At 38.6% G+C, this 22,500-nt stretch overlaps 1 protein-coding gene across 3 annotated transcripts in view; it reads left to right on the plus strand.

Annotated features, from left to right (window-relative positions):
- Positions 1 to 22,500, plus strand: part of LOC136826756 (LIM/homeobox protein Lhx9-like) — a 98,500-nt gene that overhangs the window by 42,431 nt on the left and 33,569 nt on the right. For 2 of the 3 annotated variants that reach the window (XM_067084171.1, XM_067084169.1), the window contains exons 2-3: positions 11,548 to 11,681; positions 18,108 to 18,353. In XM_067084171.1, the coding sequence (XP_066940272.1) occupies positions 11,548 to 11,681; positions 18,108 to 18,353 (380 nt within the window). The remainder of the gene's footprint in view (positions 1 to 11,547; positions 11,682 to 18,107; positions 18,354 to 22,500) is intronic. The other variant, XM_067084170.1, reaches the window with a different exon arrangement.

The raw sequence follows: 22,500 nt of genomic DNA on the forward strand, positions 1-22,500 counted from the left end.
AGGAGGTGGAAGGAAGAGGTGAGAACACGAAAGTATCTAGTTAGATAGATGAATAGAAAAGGAAGAGAAATGGAACGATGACGATGTAAGTAAATAGGAGGAAGCGGAAAAATTGGACGGAATCGCGAACAGGGTTTAGAGAAAGAGAACGAAATACAAGACGAGAGAGGATGAAAGAAATAGAAAGGAGTAGAAGGAATAAAGAAAAACTGCATTTGGGGTGGGAGGCTATAGACAGAGGGGAATGAGAGGAAGAAAATAATTTGGTAAAAACAACAGAAAGACGAGATAGATATGGATAACGAGCAGAAGGCGTTAAGAAGTACAAATGGGCGAAACACGTAGAAAAAAGAACGAAAAGAGAATAAACCATCGAAGCGAAAGCCAACCGGTGCAGAAAATGAAGGAATGAAACAAGAGCAGGCCTTAAAAATTATAAAAGGAAGAGGAATAGAAGGAAATAAAAAAAGGAGACAGAAATAAAGATAATAAAAGGTACAGAGACGTCGTAGTAAAGAAGTAAAGTGGACAAGAGATAAGGTGGATAGCTACAGAACATAAGAATAAGAGGAAGGAGGAAAAGCGAAAGAGGAAAGAACATTAAAATGGAGAGGAGGAGGAGGAGGAGGAGGAAGATAAATGAGGTAATTGGACAAGAGGAGGAAGAAGGTAAAATGAGGGGAGGAACAAACGAGAAGTCGAGGGAGAAACAAGAGGAACAACAAAGGAAGAATTAGAGGAAAATGAAGACCAGGACAAGATGGCGAAAGAGATGAACAGGATAATCTAAGGAAGACGTGAGGAGGATAACGAGGGATGAGATGGAGACAGTGAAGACGATTAGGATCAAGAAGGATAGACAACCTTTAGAAAAATGGTTTATTTAATAATAATAATAATAATAATAATAATAATAATAATAATAATAATAATAATAATAATAATAATAATAAAACTCCCTTTTGGGAATTTGAACAGCTGACCTGAGGTTCGCCTTGACACCAGTTGCCAGGTAAGATTGCCAGTTAATAATAATAATAATAATAATAATAATAATAATAATAATAATAATAATAATAATAATAATTAATAAATTTTCTTTTTTGGGGAATTTGAACCGCTGACCTGAGGTCTGTCTAAACAACATTAATAATATATAATAATGATAATATATAACGATAATAATCAGAGAAAAGAATAAAAAGATGATGAAAACAGCGACCGAGTGCACAAAACAAATGAGACAAACAAACAAACGAACAAACAAAGGCAAAGAAAAGAAGGAAATTGAGAAAGCAGAAAATAAGGACTCGCCAGAGGAGAGCGGCGATGATCCAACAGGTGAGAGTGGCTGGTGATGCCCTTGTTCCAAGGCACTTCGGACAGATTAGCGATAAGGACACGCGAGGCCAGGACCCTCGAGGGGGAGGGGGGAAGGGAGATGGGGGATGGGTAGGGGGAAGAGGGGGAGATGTTCCCGATAGCTACCTGTATCCAGTTAGGGCTACAAAACGCGTCAAATCCGGATAAGTTTGTGCCTGTTAGGAGGGGTAGAGAGGAGGGGAGGGGAGGGGAGGGGAGGAAGGGGAGGGGGAGGGGAGGGAAAATAGGGAAGAAGAAGAAGGGAGGAGACGGGAATGAGAGGGGAGGGGAGGGGAGGGGATGGTGGGAGGGGTGACCCCCAGTTGCTACCTGTATTCAGTTAGGGCTACGAAAAGCGTCAAGTCCGGATAACTTTGGCCTGTTAGGATGGGTAGGGGGAGAGGGGGGAATGGGGAAGGGGAGGAGGGGGATAGGATGGGGAAGGGGAGGGAGGTTCCCCAGTCGCTACCTGTATCCATTTAGGGCTACCAAACGCGTCAAATTCGGATAACTTTGACCTGTGGTGGGGGAGACTTTGACCTGTGGGGAGGATAATCTTTGACCTGTTGAGGGGGCGGGATAACTTTGCCCTGTTGAGGGGGAATATGTGGCTACGTCATACGTCAGTGCGGATAACTCTGGGCTGGTGGGAACTTTACAGTTTCAGTCCGTTGTTGGCAAAAATCACTTTAAATAAGGACGACTCTTTCCTTTAATTAACAGGTGCAAAATACATCGCTTTGGGTTACTTCAACCGGACAGAACTTACAGTTTCGGCCAACCAAGGTTATAAATGGCATCAAATTCGAATTTCGTCAAAATCTGGATAAATATGACCTGTGAAAACTAATCATTTTAGTTACTCCAGGCACAAGAACCGTCGGTCCGGATAACCTTGGCCCTTCGGAAGAACTTATTCTTTTTAGCCGTTGTGGGGAAAAGTACCTGAAATCGTCATATCTCTGAACTGTTAAAAGTTCACACGCATTAAATTTGGATAGCTTCAGCCGTTTAAAAGAACAAAACACGTGAGTTCAGATAACTTTAGGTAATATGGATCAATTTAACCAGATAGAGCTAAAAGGAATACGCCAATTCGCACATTAACAACTATGTCACTTTGCATAACACTAGCCAGTTAGGGCTGCAGAAATTGATATGTCCGGATACCATTCGCCAACCGGAGCCACAACATAATTCGAGCCGGAAAAAGATTAACAAGATTTAAGGACAATCAGTTTTTCGATCATTTCAGCCACCTTGGAACTACAAATTACTCAGTCCAGAGACCTCTGGATTTCTACATAATATTCCACTGGCATCTTCGTTGGTACATTTGAGAGAGAGAGAGAGAGAGAGAGAGAGAGAGAGAGAGAGAGAGAGAGAGAGAGAGAGAGAAGAGAAATGATAAATTGCCCATTACATTGCTTTGTTATAACCAGCTTTAAGACACATTCTGTCTTCACAACCAGTTATTGTTCAATTTAAATCTAACACTTATTTCACGGGCTCCTTCGAAATACAAAATTATTGAAAAATAACTCTAGAGTTAATTATCTGATAATCGCAGTCATTAACAGACCTCGGTCGAAACATTCTCAATGACGCCCAGTATCACCCAATGGAAAACCACTTTATCAGTGCAAGCTGGTGGAAAGAAAAAAAAATGAACAAAACTAAGAATCATTACGAATTCTCGTTCGCACGGCCATCATCATCATCATCATCATCACGAATATGAGAATCAATACTGAAGAGAGTCGGTGAGATACCAACCTGGGAAATTTCAGCTCATCCACTCCCATCTCCCTTGTTCTATTGAGTTCTACCCTGCGACACCCCTCACCCCCTTCAACCACTCCCCAAATCCCCCCTTCAGCCACCCCCCCAAAACCCACACCCTCTCATTCCTCATATTACCTCCCACCATCCTTTTCATAATTATTTTTTGTCTTCCTTTCCCTAATTCTCTTACGTTCTTCCCAGGCCCCTTACCCCTCCCCCCTCTCCCCTCCCCCCGCGATGTTCTTGCTTCCACTGTTCCACTAAATCTCATTTAAAAGATAAAATCAATGTTGGGTATCCCGAGGCCGAGTGTCATCCTCGACCACGAGAGCCACTTCAACATCACAACAATACCGGGCTCCTCTCTCTCTCTCTCTCTCTCTCTCTCTCTCTCGACAAATTCATCGATCTGTTGGACTCTTCAATGCTGATAAATCCCATCCATAAATTAAGCTTCCTATAAGGCAGAGTGTTTTATTTATTTATTTATTTATTTATTATTATTATTATTATTATTATTATTATTATTATTATTATTATTATTATTATTATTATTATTATTATTATTGTTGTTGATTTTGTTGTTGTTCCTGGTGGTGTGTTGTTGGTATTTGAGATATGAAATAAATATATCAGTAACAACAACAATATATAAGATTAATAATAATAATAATATTAATATTTAATAATAATAATATATAATAATAATAATAATTATTATTATTATTATTATTATTATTATTATTATTATTATTATTATTATTATTATTATTATTATTATTGTGATAAAAATAATAAGTGAATACGAGCAACAATATACTAAATCATAATCAAGCAAACGTTATCTGGCAAATACATTCATTCAGCTCAGCTAGAACAAACAAACACTGAGTACATGCTACCCGTCAAGAGTACTTAATACTTATGAATATTATCTAAATCATTATTGAGTTTATAAGATTGACTCCTCGGCTGAAGTTGTCAAAGAACAAATATTAGTTGTTTTTCTTGTTCATGTAAAATTATTATTATTATTATTATTATTATTATTATTATTATTATTATTATTATATTATCTGTAGGAGCATAATTTTCAGCGTTGTTCAAATACGAGTTATTTAAATAGTTTCTTTATGTGTGCCATTTGTTCATTTACATATCGTTTATTTATTTACAGCAGAATAGATCTTTTTCATTTCCTCTGCTTCATACATTTTTCCTTTTCGTTTAAATTTGTTATCAGCCATCAATTCTAACTTGATAATTGTCATTCCAACCCAAGACAAGTCATATAGAATGGATAGTGAACATCACCGCAGAAATATGAACTGAAAATACCAGAAAATGCCAACCTCCGCCAAGTCCAAAAAGTAATTCTAGATTCGCATTCCCTCATGAATTCATATTAACATCTTATCTTCCTCGATCCATTCCTCAACCATCGCAAGAGCTCACAGAAAAACAACAATAATTTCTGGAAATATCTCATGAAAGATTGTCGTAAGCAATCAAACCCAACCACCAACAGGCTTGGGGTTCTTCATAACTGAGAAGAGTGCGATAACCACTGGACCACGTGTCCACATATTTATAATATAAATATTTCAACGTTAGGCCATTTCCCACATGAGAAGTGGCTGTATAACTCCATGCACAGCCCTGTTCACATTTCAACAGATGAATTATGGGTAACACTATGCATGCATTGTTGCACTTCCCTTAGACCTAACTTTTCAACACTGATTTCATTTGATCTTTCCAGCACTTTTTATTTATTTTTCTTCTGCCTTTGAAAACTTCAGAATTATACATTTTCTTCACCAACCTATCAAAACTTCAGAATAATACATTTTCTTCACCAACCTATCAAAACTTCAGAATTACATTTTCTTCACCAACCTATCAAAACTTCAGAATTATACATTTTCTTCACCAACCGATAAATCTCCTTCCTTTCCATCTAACCAAACCACCTTGGAAACTTCTGGTCCATCTTATAAAAAAAAATTAATATAGAAACCCTTTCTTTTGTTTACATTCAAAATCCCCATATTACTTCCATACTTGAGAGTTGGCTCAACGATTCCTTCATACATTCTAACCTTGCATTCTACTAACGGATACCACCAGCTGTTTCCATTCTTTCATGAACCATGTTAACGTTCATTGTTCCATATTCCTTGCTCCAATTTCCCTAATAGCCTTACTTTTACTTACCCCTTTTACAAATACGTAAGTTCTTTCACTCGTTTTTGCAGTGTCTCTTCACTATCCCATATCAGTGCTGTATCACCTGCAAGAGTCAAACATTTCACGCTCGACTCATGGCTTATTTACTCATCCGACAAACTTCCGTGTGTCAAATTTCCTTCTCTTTTTTATTTTTGCTTTGCATCAGCCATAAATATATTAAACAGCTATGGAGACAGAAAACATCCTTGCCTTCACACACTTTTACACCAAACCAGTCATTCTCCTTACTACATATAATCTAATAAAATGCTTTGCTTCCATCATGAAAATCTTTAATCATTTCAACAGTTACCTACTACAGAACAGAATAGAATACAATATACAATTTTGGCCGAAGGCCAAGCGCTGGGACATATGAGGTCATTCAGCGCTGAAATGGAAATTGACAGTGAAAAGGTCTGAAAGGTGTAACAGGAGGAAAACCTCAAAGCAGTTGCGCTATGAAATAATTGTTAGGAGAGGGTGGAAAGTAAGATGGAAGAGAGAGAATATGAATGGAGGTACAGTAAAAGGAATGAAAGGGGTTGCAGCCAGGGGCCGAAGGGACGCTGCAAAGAGCCATAAGCAATACCGACAGTGCACCGTGCGTGAGGTGCACTGACGGCAGTACTCCCCACCCCCTAAGGGGGTTATTTACTTCAGCATGCTTGCTTAACGCACTCCACGTTACCTCTGTATAAGTTCCATCACAAACTCCTTCTAGGTCTCTGTGACACATACAGCTATTTTAATTTGCTTTCATGGCTCTAACACAATGGCTTCAGAGCAAAAGTTTCTTCGGCGCCATCGAGTTTTCTGTCCGGTGGTGGCCTCAGCCAAGGCCCATAAAACTCTTAGCCGCGGCCCATGAAACTCAGCCACGGTCCGGTGGTGGCTTATGTTGTTGGTACCTATAGCCCTGCCGGAAGTATGATTATGGCTAACTTTAACCTTAAATAAAATAAAAACTACTGAGGCTAGAGGGCTGCATTTTGATATTTTTGATGATTGAAGGGTGGATGATCAGCATACCAATTTGCAGCCCTCTAGCCTCAGTAGTTTTTAAGATCTGAGGGCGGACAGAAAAAAGTGCGGACGGACAGACAAAGCTGACACAATAGTTTTCTTTGACAGAAAAAAAACAACAAAAAGGCTCGTACATGGAATTACATCCTCAGTTTAGACTCCTTTCTGCTTGCTTGTTACAGGCTGCCCAAGAACGACAGGCCTTGCTGGCATAGGGCCAACGTAAAATAAAACAACAAGACTCACAGATGGAATTCAGCCTCAACTGAGACTCCATTCACTGAACCTAGGACATCAAAAGGGCCATCCTCACGAGACAAAACCTTCCTTCCCCATCAATATACTTCGACCATGGCCACACCCCCCCCCTACAACCCACCTAGGCGCTAAACGGGGCGTCGCGAGGCGCCGAATTGGAACAAGTGTATAATAACCAGGTAGCCGCAGCACAAGACACCTGGCGAAAAGGGAGAGAGAGAGAGAGAGAGAGAGAGAGAGAGAGAGAGAGAGAGAGAGAGAGAGAGAGAGAGAGAGAGAGAGGTTAAAAAGAAGGGCGTAACCTGATGTGTCAAGGCTTGTGTCGAGTTGAAGGGTTCCTCCGCCGAGGTGGTAAAAGGCCCAGTGTAATAATTGGTATATTAAGTGGCAGGAGAAAAAGGGTAGTTCCTTCTCCTCGGTGGGGGCGAGCTTTCCTCAGTGGTAGGTCCAGTGGCGGCGTGGGAGTCGGCAGAGTGTCCTGTAAACACAGACACATCATCATCATCAAAGTAGTCATCATCAGTTCGCCATTGTTCCGCCTTTGTGGGGGAAGGGGGTGGGAGACAGGGAGAGGGGGAGACAAAGGAGGGGACGGGGAGACAGAGAAGGAGAGGGGTAGACATGAGGAAAGGGGGAGACAGACCAGGAGAGGGGGGTAGATATGAGGAGAGGGGGAGACAGACCAGGAGATGGGGGGGGAGGCAGACGAGGAGATTGGGGTAGGGTACCACCAATCGAAACTGTGCCATATCTTCCCGTCATATCTCAGCGGCGCTAAAGAAAGGAAAGAGAAATAAAAAAAAAAGGGGGGGAAAGAAAGATAAAGGTTATTGATTCTTTCCAACAAAAATAAATAAATAATAAAATTGACGAGCGGAAGGTGTGAAAGGTCTGACAAAGGAGGTTTAGGGATCCAGTTGTGTTGGAAAGAGTGGAGAGTTTTTCTTTGCGAGTGAATATGAGATGGTTAACGTCCGAACGATTTGTGTTTGAATGTTTGCTGTATATATACTACAGGTGCCCGCATTTCTAAATGAATAAGATGATTATACGGGAGTATCTTGTGTATATGTAAAACACACACACACACTTAATTATATATATATATATAAAAGACAAAATCCACGAAGAGAAACAATGGAGTGCTGCAAGGCCTTTCGACTTAAGGTCCTTTGCTTAGCTATAAGTCGAAAGGCCTTGCAGCACTCCATCGTTTCACTTTTCTTCGAGGATTTTGTCTTTATTTATATATTCATCACGTTCCATATTTTTTTCAGTTATACATGATGCAGTTATACATATATATATATATATATATATATATATATATATATATATATATATATATATATATATATATATATATATATATGTATATACATATATACTGCATATAAGGTTTTTTACACTTCTTCTCTCTTATTCTACTTCCTAAATCATTCAAATTAATTCAATTAATTCGAAATTCTCCGGAATGTTTGTTCCTAAATGCCTTCGCAAACAAGCTAACGTTCATCTTGCTTTTTCCTGGACTTTATGTCGTCATGTTGGAATTGGAATTGGAATGTAAAATTTAGGCCGAAGGCCAAGCGCTGGGACTTATGAGGTCATTCAGCGCTGAAAGGGAAATTGAGAGTGAAAAGCTTTGAAAGGTGTAACTAAGAGGAAAGCCTCGCAGTTGCATTATAAGACTATTGTTAGGAGATGGTGGAAAATAAGATGGAAGACAGATAATACGAACGGAGGTACAGCAAAAGGAATGAAAGGGGTTACAGCTAGGGGGTGGCCTAAGGAAGGAACGCTGAAAAGAACCTTGAATAATGCCTTCAGTGCACCGCGTGACGTAAGGTTTACTGATGGCGCTACCCCACCAAAAAGACCCTGTTTCGCTTTGCCTTTAAATTTTGTAAAGCTCCTAATTATTCATAAAGCACTTGGAGCAAGAATAAAGCTTCACCAGCGCAAAGAAAGCTAATGTTTGATTTACAAACCAGTTAGATATCCCGCTGTTGTGAAGAGTATATTGTTCGTAGCTTTTTCACTTCTGTCAGGAACTTCAAGTTGATAACAACAAAACTCGGTTTAGAACTGTGTAAACAGAATGAATATTATGTGCGCATGCATGTATGAACCGGTCAGTGATACACATGAACAAATATAATATACATGCATACATACATACATATATATATGTATAATGTATGTATGTATGTATGTATGTATATTATTCATTGCCCTATATATATATATATATATATATATATATATATATATATATATATATATATATATATATATATATATATATATTTACATAAGTACGAATGAATAAAGAATTTCACATACAATTAACAATTATACGTTACCTCCCCATTAATCTGAACTAATAAGTTACCTAGCAACTATAAAGAAAGTCGTTACAGAAAATTATAAAAAAAACTAATAAATCCGTGGATTTTTCATTTTCAATGTCCCCTCCTTCTTTAGCGAATAAAAAAAAATATAAATAAAAAAAATTCGAAATCATAAATATTCCATTACATCCCTTCCTTGCCATCCCTCAACTCCCAATCCCATTTCCGGCTTGTATTCCTTCCTCTGAAGGAGCCTTGATGCTCTAAAAAGCCCCCTCCAGCCCCATCTCCTCCCCACCCCTCTCTTTCTCTCATTAAAATCGGTAATATTGAATAACGCCCCCACCAGGTATAAAGGTGCGATAGACCGTTCTGCGGAAGTTGCGTTTCCGTTTCGCGAGTTCGTTCGTCTATCTCGCCCGGGGACGCGTTCATGGAGGCTTTGCGAACCGCAGGCTCCTGGGCGCGTTCATGAAGGCTCCAAGATGCAGGCTCCTAGTGGACGCGTTCATGAAGGCAGCAAGATGCAGGCTCTTGGACACGTTCATGAAGGCTTTCCGAGCTGCAGGCTGCTCCTGGACGCGTTCATGAAGGCTTTCCGAGCTGCAGGCTGCTACTGGACGCGTTCATGAAGGCTTTCCGAGCTGCAGGCTGCTACTGGACGCGTTCATGAAGGCTTTCCGAGCTGCAGGCTGCTCCTGGACGCGTTCATGAAGGCTTTCCGAGCTGCAGGCTGCTACTGGACGTGTTCATGAAGGCTAGAAGATGCAGGCTGCTCCTGGAAGCGTTCTTGAAGGCTTTGCAAGATGCAGGCTGCTCCTGGCCGCGTTCATGAAGACTCTCCTTCTCTGGTCTCCCCTACCCCTGAACCCCCAGAGGTCTACATCACCCCCCCCTTATTATTCCCCTCTTCCAGCTTTTCTCTCTACTGGAAGTATCTTGGTGTACCGTTTATGAAGGTTGTTGTAGATACCCTTTCTCGCTCCTCACCCAAAGACCTCAATAATCTTCCAATACCCCCTTCCCTTCTTTTACCCCTCCCACTCTTTTTCCCCTCCCCTTCCCTTCCCTCTCCCCTCTACCAGAGTTATCTGGTAGAGTTATCCAATTCCCCTTTTCGATACCAACTCGTTGTCGAATATCCTGTGCATGTCAGGATTACGATACATATATACCCAATGCCTCCCCGACTTCCCTACCCAATGAATTAGGGTTATCTAAGTATACCCAGTCCCCTACTCGTCACCAATACGTTTTGGAATATCTTGTATGTCTAAATACAAATTCGAAATCACAGTTAAAATATTTCAGAAGATCTGGTTTCCTCAAAATTCAGCCTTAAAACGATTTTGAAATCGTACGTGAGTTGAAAACTGAACGATAAATATCGGAATTTCATCTTTATTCCTGGTTCGTTTTAGTTTTGATTATTATAAGTATTCTTGCAGGATCTGTCGTTCCTCCAGCCTATTTTTAAAGCCAAAGACTTAGAATTTACTTGTCTCTTTATGCATGCACCGACTGCAACGTCATCTAAATGCATATTGATAAGGGGTCATGTTACTACATTTGCACATATTATTTGTTAATATGTAATTATCTGTATTCCATAATTTTTTGCAGATATCATTTTCTGCCTAAGGTACCTATGTTCCATTTCCTTACCAAATATCAGTGCGTAGGTTACTATAATTACTGTGTACCAAATTCAAAAAAATAAGTTGAGCCATCTTTGTTCCATTTCCATAGCATGCGTCAAAGTCAGATGTACCTTAATTGTTATGCACCCAGCTAAAAAATAAAGTTAAAGAGTTATTCATTCACCAAGAATCTTTATTTTACTTATGAAATACTTTTACGTTAAATCATTTACCTCCTCAACCAAGAATCTTTATTTCAAGAATCAAAAACGTTAAATCCTTTACCTCCTCAACCACGAATCTGTATTTTAAGAATCAAAAACGTTAAATCCTTTACCCCCTCAGTCAAGAATCTTTATTTTAAGAATTAACAACGTTAAATTCTTTACCTCCTCAACCAACAATCTTTATTTTAAGAATGAAAAAAATCTATGTTAAATCATTTACCTCCACAACCAAGAGTCTTTATTTTAAGAATGAAAAACGTTAAATCATTTACCTCCTCAACCAAGAATCTTTATTCCAAGAATGAAAAAATCTATGTTAAATCATTTACCTCCTCAACCAAGAATCTTTATTTTAAGAATCAAAAGCGTTAAATCCTTTACCTCCTCAACCAAGAATCTTTATTCCAAGAATGAAAAAATCTATGTTAAATCATTTACCTCCTCAACCAAGAATCTTTATTTCAAGAATCAAAAACGTTAAATCCTTTACCTCCTCAACCAAGAATCTTTATTTCAAGAATAAAAAAGTCTACGTTAAATCACTGACCTCCTCCTCCTCCTCCTCCTCCTCCTCCTCCTCCCCTCCTCATTCAATGAGTCGCCTGTTCTATTTTATCCAATCAAATTCCCCAATTTCACGATTTTTCTTTCCTTTCCCCCCAGAATATTCGGCTGCGGAAGGTGCGGGCGCTGCGGCCTGGACATAGCGCCCCAGGAACTGGTCATGAGAGCGAGACACCACGTTTTTCACCTCCACTGCTTCACCTGCGCATCGTGCCACGTGCAGCTACACAAAGGTGGGCATACCTTTCTATTTCTTTCCTTCTTTCATTTTTTGGTGGGGTGGGTGAGGGTAGGGGGCGGGGCAAAGTCCATCGGGACTGAGCAAAAATTTGGCATTTTCTAACCCAGGCCCAAAGTAATGGAGCAAAAGGAAAAAAGAACAGAATAGAGATAATATAGAATTTAGGCCAAAGGCCAAGCGCTGGGATCTATGAGGCCATTTAAAGCTGAAACGGAAACTGAGAGTAGGTAGGTTTGAAAGGTGTAACAGGATGGAAACCTCGCAGTTGCACTATGAATCAACTGTCAGGAGAGGGTTGAGGAGAGTAAGAAGAAATTATGAACGGAGGAACAGTAATAGGAATGAAAGGGGTTACAGCTAGAGGCCGAAGGGAGACTGCAAAGAACCTTAAGTACTGCCTACAGCGCACCGCGCGAGGTACACTGACGGCACTAACCCCCCTACGGGCTCAGCAGAGGAGAACACGACGCTTCCTCCTCAGTTCTGCTTGATTCTCACATCTGTCTCTTTAGAACTGGACTCCCAGCACCTGCGAACGGCTGACGGGGGAATAAATCTGCAGAGAACGGACCCAATAAATCATTCATAATGTTATATTAGGTCAAATTAAATCTCTATAAATCAGGTTACGGGAAGACGAGCTATTCATCACTTGTCTCGTAAAAAAAAAAAAAGATGAGTATCGCATAATCACATTCAGGCACATTAAATGCTTGTGTGGATTTCACGGACCGAAGAGAACACGTGGGATGAAATACGCGATGACGGTTTCATAATCGAAATATGAGATTGTGTGAATGCTGAATCGACATTAAATCGTGCTCTTCACTGAGAATAATCCCATACGGAGAATTGTTCTTTTAAACCTTCTCATTGAAAGCAAACATACAAAAAGATTATATCACTGAGAATAATCTCACAATTTCACACAGAGAACTGTGCATTTAAACCATCTCGCTAAAAACACACATACAAAGTAATTACATCACTGAGAATAATCTCATACACGAGAACTGTGTATTTAAACCATCTCACTTAAAGAACACAAAAAATTATATCTGATAATCACATACAGAGAATTCTGCATTTAGACAATCTCATTGAAAGCACATATACAAAAGAGATTATATCACTGAGAATAATCTCATACAGAGAAGTGTGCATTTAAACCATCTCATTGAAAGAACACACAAACCTGATTACATCACTGAGATAATCTCATACAGAGAACTGTGTATTTAAGCCATCTCATTTAAAGAACGCACAAAAAGATTACATCACTGAGAGTAATCTTACATAGAGAACTGTGCATTTAAACCATCTCATTGAAAGAACACACAAACCAGATCACATCACTGAGAGTAATCTCACATAGAGAACTGTGCATTTAAGCCATCTCATTTAAAGAACGCACAAAAAAGATTACATCACTGAATATAGTCTCATATTGAGAAGAGTGCATATAGACCATATCATTGAAAGAACGCATACAACCCAGATTACATCACTGAGAGTAATCTCATACAGAGAACTGTGCATTTAAACCATCTCACTGAAAGATTGCGTATTAAATAGACTATATTAGCAACCAAATATATATACAAACCAATTTAAAACGTACACGAGCAAAAGGTTCTATATATATTTATAGTCACGACTGGATCAAAGTTCCCGACGACGAGCATACATGATTCCTAAAAAAAAAAATAAATAAATAAAAAGAAAAAAAATGGAAATTCAAACCATATGCAATTCTCCACATTATTCACCATAAAGAGAGTCGGCGCATGCGCCTGCTGTGTTCTTGTGCCGTTCACACACTCAGTCAATAGCTAAAGGCTCTTCAAAAGGAACCTTTGAAGAGAGAGAGAGAGAGAGAGAGAGAGAGAGAGAGAGAGAGAGAGAGAGAGAGAGAGAGATTCTGAAACCGGAATACGTTGAGGATGAACAGGCAGACGGTAGGACTAGAGACAGACAAACAGACAGAGACTGATGCTAGTCCTTGAAAACAGAGAGAGAGAGAGAGACTAATGATAATTCTGGGAGAGAGAGAGAGAGAGAGAGAGAGAGAGAGAGGAGAGAGAGAGAGAGAGAGATTGATGATAGTTCTGGGGGAGAGAGAGAGAGAGAGGAGAGAGAGAGAGAGAGAGAGAGAGAGAGAGAGAGAGAGAGAGAGAGTTTGAAATCTTCCAAGAGGAATACTTAGAGAGAGAGAGAGAGAGAGAGAAGAGAGAGAGAGAGACGAACGGAGAGAGAGAGAGAGAGAGAGAGAGAGAGAGAGAGAGAGAGAGAGAGAGAGAGGTTTGAAATCTTCCAACCGGAATGCTTAGTGAGAAGAACAGCGAACGAACGAGAGAGAGAGAGAGAGAGAGAGAGAGAGAGAGAGAGAGAGAGAGAGAGAGAGAGAGAGAGAGAGAGACCACTGCCGCCAGATTTGGGAACCGGAATAAGGAAATTACAACATACATTAAACAATATCAGCTTTAATTTATTTTTCCGGGGTTTTGTTAGAGGAAAAACTATTCTCCCTCACGATACCAGACTCTAATTACTCTTTCATTAATAAAGTAAAGTCGTAACTACACAGCTGGTCTCTCGATCAGTAAACACTGGGTCTGGTCACCACCTGTATAGGTGACCAATGAAGAATACCATATCCGCTGAATTATAAACTTCCATATGAAGGTATGGACATGACACTCGCAACCTAATCCCAAAACTTCCAACAGGCCTTAGGACTCTGGTCTGGGGGAAATGGGTCACAATATGGCGGCCCCGAAAAGCACCAAGGTTATCCCCCCACACAGATGAATTACAAAAGAAATGTGATCGATTATTGACTCATTAGATTAATGACAGTAAGTTTTTATGACACTCAGACAGGGAAGCAGATTTGCAATAATAATAATAATAATAATAATAATAATAATAATAATAATAATAATAATAATAATAATAAGTGTTCGAAAGTCTTCGGTTTATTTTACATAGTAATATATTTACCATATAACTGCGGATTTTTATTACACAAATAATAATAATAATAATAATAATAATAATAATAATAATAATAATAATAATAATAATAATAATAAGAAGAAGAAGAAGAAGAAGAAGAAGAAGAAGAAGAAGAAGAAGAAGCCCAGTGCATGTGGCAAAATCAGAAAAAAAAGGAGTTTTTATCTCGCACAAGATCAACCAGTTCAAGACTCGTCACACAGTTTCCAGAAGAACAAAAAAAAAAAAAAAAAAAGAGACCGCAGGACGACTGGTAAATGAGAATTTATGGCTCCTGCATAAGACTGCTGTTTCTTTATTCATGGGGGACACTGGCACTCACTCAGAAAATAAAGTCTGGAGACTTATAAATACAAAACGCGGAGACTTGTGGCTGCTGTGTACTGGGGAAATGATCATATTCCGAATACGAAAGGTTAGAGAGAGAGAGAGAGAGAGAGAGAGAGAGAGAGAGAGAGAGAGAGAGAGAGAGAGAGAGAGAGAGAGAGAGAGAAATGGTCTGGCCATGTGATGGGAAAGGAAGAGTATTTAACAAGTGGAGTGGCAGCTAATGAAATAGGAGGACCACGACCTGTAAGGATACTAATAATAATATTAATAATAATAAATGGTTCATGTTAAGGCCTGAACACTTGTTCTCTTTGAAGGCAGAGGCCACTGGGATGGGCAACCATCTGTCCCCATCTATATATTAAAGAAGACATGGGTATAAGACACGCGGAGTACGGAAGAGAGAACAGAATTCCAAATAAAATATGAAAGTTTCTGCGTCCAAAAATACCCTCTTAATCCGAAGGTACCCATACCCCAACCCCACTCGCCCCCCCAACAAACAGCCCTATCCATCCACCCCCACCACCCCCGCCCACTACCCACCCCATGCTCAGTTATAAATTTCCAGCCGGCTTCCTAATTCACCTAAAACTCTGACAAAAACAAACAACGAAATGCGAAACGGACTGCGTGCGTACGTGCGCGCGCGCGCCCCGTGTATATTTCGTTTTTTTTTTCCAACAGCTTAATGATGATGATTTTGATGAGGGTTTGAAAATTAATTACTGGACGCCGTTCAAAATTCCATCCCAGTGCCTGAATCTTTTGATGTCAACATTTTCGTATCGAAATTAATCATGGGCCGGCGGCCCGGCCAAATTCGTTTCCATAAAATCGCGAAATAATAAAAAAATAAAAAAAAAGGGGGGGGAGAGAAAAAATTTAATCGATGATTTTGGGTAAATGTTTTTTTTATGCGTGTTCTGTCAGCAAAAATGTCAGTAAATGTATTGTTTGGGTGTTGTAGGTTATAATAATGATAATAGAATTTTAAAATAGGTTATAATAAAGATAATATATTTTCTCAAACGAAGGTTTAATATTTTACATGTTTCTCAAAATAAAGGGTAAATTGAATCGATGATTCTGGGTAAATGTGGGTGTTTTTTTTTTCTCTCCACGCGTGTTCTGTCAGAGAAAATATCAGTAAATGTATTGTTTGGGTGTTGTAGGTTATAATAATAATAATATATTTTCTCAAACGAAGGTTTAATATTTAACATATTTCTCTTGTTAATTATCCAGCTGCTTGTATTATCCACTTGTTGGTACTCGAAAAAAAAATTTTTTCATGCAGATCATTGACTTAGATAATATTTTTCTCAAACGAATGTTAAAATTATTTTAAATTTCGTTTGAGAAAAATATCTAATTAAAAGATCTGCATGGACTTTTTTTTTTTAGAACACCAACAAGCGTATAATTTACTAGAGAAATATTTCAAAGAGGTTATTACTTTAAGCATTCTTTAAACATTCGTTTGAGAAAAGTATTATCAAAGTAAAAGATATATGGGAAAAATATTTTTCATAACTGACAATTGGATAATTGACAAAAGAAATTTCCAAAATACGTTATTTTAGTCGTTCGTTTGCGAAAATATATTATCAAAGGCAATGATAAGCACAGGAATTTATTATTGAACAGACTCATTTATTTCAATATATCATTACAGTTTTATTACGCTATAAAAATATAGTATGTGTATGTATGCATGTATGTATCTACGTATGTATTTATTAATGATGCCAACAAGTGGACAATTTACAAGAAAATTGTTTAAATAAAATAGGTTGTTATTTCAGCCGTTCGTCTGAGAAAATATATCATCAATATATATTATGTATATAATTTATATATGTACATACATACATATAAATACATAGTACATACATATACTGTATTTTTTACAACGTAAAAAGTTGCAATAATAAATTAAAAACTTGCTATAATATTACATAAATAAATAAATACACACACAGATACATACATGCTTACATACACATACTACATTTTTATAGTGTAATCTCCTTCTTCTTCTTCTTTTAACGTGCTTTCTTCCCATTTTTTGTATGGGGTACGCACGATGCCTTCTTTTTTGAAGGACTTTGATTTGCCTATAACTGTAATAATAAATTAAAGACTTACCAGGATATATAACCAAATATTTTATAAATACATACTGCACATACTGTATTTTTTACAATGTAAGAAAATTGTAATAATAAACTAAGAACCTGTTATAATATTACATAAACAAATATTACATAAATAAACACATACATACATACATACATACATACATACATACATACATACGTACAGTAGATCATTCATTATTTTTCTCGGCTATTTCCCCTATCTAGTAAACGCCACGCCAGCGAGCTCATCACGCACCAAAGAAGGAAACTTTAAAGAAAACATCTAATGTCTTCCTCTTTCCTCTTTTTTCTTTCTTCCTCCATCCAGAAGGAAAAACATTTAATGTTCTCTGCTTTCCTCTTTTTTTCCCTACAGAAGAAAAAACATTTAAAGTTTTCCAGTCTTTTTTTTTTTCCACCCAGAAGAAAACACATTTATGTTCTCCGCTTTCTTCTTTTTTTCCATCCAGAAGAAAAACACATTTAAAGTTATCGTCTTTTGTTTCTCCATCCAGAAGAAAATAACATTTAACGTTCTCCGCTTTCCTCTTTTTTTCCGTCCAAAAGAAAAAAAACATTTAACGTTCTCGTCTTTCTTCTCTCCATCCAGAAGAAAATAACATTTAATGTTCCCCGCTTTCCTCATTTTTTTCTCCATCCAGAAGAAAAAAAATTAATGTTCCCCGCTTTCCTCTTTTTCTTCGTCCAGAAGAAAAAAACATTTAAAGTTCTCGTCTTTTTTTCCTCCATCTATAGTTCTCACCTTTCCTTTTTTTTTTTTTTTGCCCAGAAAAAAAATTTCACGTTCTCTTTTTTTTATCCTTCCAGAAAAAAAATTTAACATTCTTCTTTTTTTCTCTCTCCTTCCAGAATAAAAATCATTTAACATTCTCTTATCTTCTCTCTCTCTCTCTGTGTCGTTGCAGGCGACCACTTCGGAATGCGCGACGGGGCCGTCTACTGCCGCCCGCACTACGAACTCATCCTACAGTCGGAGGCCGAGATGGAGACCGTGGGGGTGGCAGCAGGTATGTCCTACCCTCCCCTCTCCCCTGCTACCCCCAGACTAGCTTACTACAACGGGGTGGGCGCGGCACAGAAGGGACGCCCACGCAAGAGAAAAATACCGAGCGATGACATGCCGCCCCTCACGCCCATCACGGCTGGCATGGGTGAGTACCGACGGGCGAAAGTGACCGCTGCATCTTCTTCTTCTCCTCCTCCTCCGACGGACGAAAGTGATTCCTTCTTCTCTTCCTCGTCCTCCTCCTCCACTCCTCGTCCTCGTCCTTGTCAGCCTCCTCCTCCCCCTCCTCCTCCTCCTCATCGTCCCCCTCCTCTCTTCCTCATCCTCCTCATCGTCCTCCTACTCCTACTCCTCCTCGTCCTCCTCCTCCTCCTCCTCATCGTCCTCCTACTCCTACTCCTCCTCGTCCTCCTCCTCCTCCTCCTCTTCTCCTTCAGCTCCTCGTCCTCCTCCTACTCCTCTCCTCCACTCCTCGTCTTCGTCCTCCTCCTCCTCCTCCTCCTCCTCCTCTCCTCCACTCATCGTCCTCGTCCTCCTCGTCCTCCTCTCCACATCGTCGTCGTCTTCGTCCTCCTCTCCTCCACTCCTCGTCCTCAGAATACAGAAGGGACTACCTCCCTTCCCCTTCAGAACACAACTGAGTTTCTAAGGCGGAAGGGAAATTGCCCCTTAGAAAGCTTTACAAATTTCATTCTCGTGATTTCTTGGATTCAATCAATACATACATAGATACATACATACATACATACATATATATATATATATATATATATATATATATATATATATATATATATATATATATATTAACGACCCCTAAAAGTACAACGGAAATCGTTATCTCTCAGGGGATACGAGCGTAAAGTAGGACTGAAAAAGGAAAAGAATTAGATAAACACAATTCCAAAAATTCTCCTCATTTCTTATCGTCAGGGAAAGACTTGCTGCCCTAATACAGTTCTCCTTGTATTTTCATAATTGACACACATTCTGATCTATTTATTTATTTATTTGTTATTTTATTTATTTCTTTAAATAAGTTATCTCTTCTTTCTGCATTTCCTATTACCATCTGTTAGTCCTTTCTAATGAACACCTTAATATTCTTTGGAAGCTTGAATTTCAAGTCAAAGGACCCTGTGGTGGCATGTTCCATATGAATAGTGTTCATCTTCTGAATAATAATAATAATAATAATAATAATAATAATAATAATAATAATAATAATAATAATAATAACAACACTCTTTGGAAGTTTGAATTTCAAGTCAACATCCCCTGTGGTGGGCATGTTCCGTACGAATAGGGTTCATCTTCTGAATAATAATAATAATAATAATAATAATAATAATAATAATAATAATAATAATAATAATAATAATAATAATAATAATAATAATCTTTGGAAGCTTGAATTTCAAGTCAGTGGCCCATGTGGTGAGCATGTTCCATATGAATAGGGTTCACCTTCTGAATAATAATAATAATAATAATAATAATAATAATAATAATAATAATAATAATAATAATAATAATAATAATAACATTCTTTGGAAGCTTGAATTTCAAGTCAACAGCCCCTTTGGTGGGCATGTTCCGTACGAATAGGGTTCATCTTCTGAATAATAATAATAATAATAATAATAATAATAATAATAATAATAATAATAATAATAATAATAACTGTGTGAAGTTTTATTCCGATGAACATAAATGACGTACCAAGAGAACAACCGGGGAATTTACGCCAGTGTATGGGAAATGAAATGCACGCAAAAGAACCCATTTGCGATGTGATATCTGTATACTGCACAATTACGCGCACACAAATACACGCTTCCTTTGATTGATTTTATTCCTGCGCAAAATTATTTCTTCCTCACTTTTCTCTCTTAATTCTTTCTCCTTTTTTTTGACGCTATTATTGTTATTATTATTCAGGAGATGAACCCTATTCATATGGAACAAGCCCACCACAGGGGCCATTGACTTAAAATTTAAGCTTCCATAGAATATGGTGTTCATTAGAAAGAAGTTACAGAAGGTATTCTGAAATACACGAACACTGACGGATCCAGAACAATTTCATGGGGCCACCAATTTTCATATTATATATACTGTATATAAACATATACGTATGTTATCATTAAGATTTATATATATATATATATATATATATATATATATATATATATATATATATATATATATATGTTATCATTAAGATTATTTTTTCTCAAAATTTTATCATTATTTCTGTAATAGATTTTTTCCCATTTTTATATTTCTCATTTATGTTATTATTATCTAAATCTTCAATATTATTATTTTGTCATTATTTTTCATGGGGGGCCACCTGCCCAGGTGCCCTCCGCCCCTGGATCCGCTAGTGTACACGAAGAAGAGATCACTCACTAAAAAAAAAAATAAATATAACTAGAAACCTTTATTTTTTTTAGCTAATTTGTAATGGAACCCAAATAAGATTCTTAGTTGAGGATGGGCATAGGGACACACTCTATTAAAACTCCATCGTTCGTCAGTCGACCTAAACCAAGAATAATGTACCTGATAGTTACTAGACGTTGTTGAGTCGCAGCTAGGGTGCAAAATGGTATGTAGGTGCCAAAAACAACTCGAGTGACTTGCCGAAAACCTTAAGACGAGGAACGTGTGTGTGTGTGTGTGTGTATATATATATATATATATATATATATATATATATATATATATATATATATATATATATATATATATATATATATATATATGTATGTATATATATATATACATATATATATATGTGTGTGTGTGTGCGCGCACATACAGCATAACCTCAAATTAGTCAATTATCTTTATCCGTCGTTTTAACACCATTTTGCCTCCAAACATGTCTACTTTCAAATTACTTTTATAAGGTTTGACTACTTTCACTTTAACACATGCATACACAAATACATACATGCATACATACATGCGTAAATACACGCACTTCAACTAAGCGACTGACTGGAAATGGGGACTTTACAAAACACAAAGAACCAGTAATTCCATTCGCACTGGAATCGAAATTTGGAGTTTTTCAAGGAAAAAGAATTCATAATCGTACTCACTGAGATTTCAGGACGTCTGATAAACCCGATCATTCGACATTTACCATACACGAGAAGAGCATCTTTTCTCTCTCTCTCCCTCTCTCTCTCTCTCTCTCTCTCTCTCTCTCTCTCTCTCTCTCTCTCTCTCTCTCTCTCTCTTTTCCAGGACAGTCGTCGTCGTTATTGCGTTTAAAGAGCAATAAAAAAAGATCGCTGGAAAACGAGGGCGAGGGTTGTGGAGACGTGGGTAGAAGGGAAAAGTCCAAGTCTTCACTAATAATACCAGAGAGAGAGAGAGAGAGAGAGAGAGAGAGAGAGAGAGAGAGAGAGAGAGAGAGAGAGAGAGAGGGTGGAAAGGACATGTGTCTTTATTTAATCCTTTTCTGTGTCTTGCTCTCGAAAAGTCAGCGATGCATGGAGAATAGCGAGGCTGGATATTGGGAGAGCACACACGGCCCTCAATAGCCCTCAACCCCCCCCTACCCCCACCCCCCACCCCCTCTAGAGAGGTCCCCCTCGAGAGAGGTTTACTAATGCAAACACTGGCCCTCGCCTCTGCAGAGCGCGGGGCACCCCCGAGGTCCAATCCCCGGGCACCCCAAGCTCCAACTACCCCTACTCCATCCCACCCCAGCAAACCACTGACCCCTACAACCCCTCCGGTACCTCCCATTCCCCACCCCCACCACAAAATCCCCTCTTTTCTCCTAAGAATGCCCATGGTACACCTTCTTCTTCTTCTTCTCCTCCTTCTTCATAAACAAGATTTGGTAGAGTAGACTTATCCCCCTCCAGCCGTAGCCGACTCGTAGGATGATCCATCTCTTCCTCATTCAGAGGAGTTCGATCCCAATCTGGAAGCGAAGGCCAAAACACTCTGGTACCCTTTAATATCCTTCAACATCCTTTAAACGCATTCGCGCAATCCTACGCACGACATGCGTATAGATATATATGTGTGTGTGTGTGTAAGCGTACACGCGAGCGAGGAGAGATCGTTTTAAGATGGAAGATCCAGGGGGCGAGGAGGTGATAAGAACAGCTAAATCAAACAACGTTCCCATTTTCCGTGTCGTCAGTCAACAAGCAGCATATGTTTGAATGCAGAGCGGCTGTTTGCTCGAAAGATGAAATGGGAGCCATGAATTATGTAATGGGATGAAGCCCATTCAAGCGAGGGAGGAGGAGGAGGAGGAG

This window comes from Macrobrachium rosenbergii, chromosome 41, assembly GCF_040412425.1.
Source record: "Macrobrachium rosenbergii isolate ZJJX-2024 chromosome 41, ASM4041242v1, whole genome shotgun sequence".
Lineage (NCBI taxonomy): Eukaryota > Metazoa > Arthropoda > Malacostraca > Decapoda > Palaemonidae > Macrobrachium > Macrobrachium rosenbergii.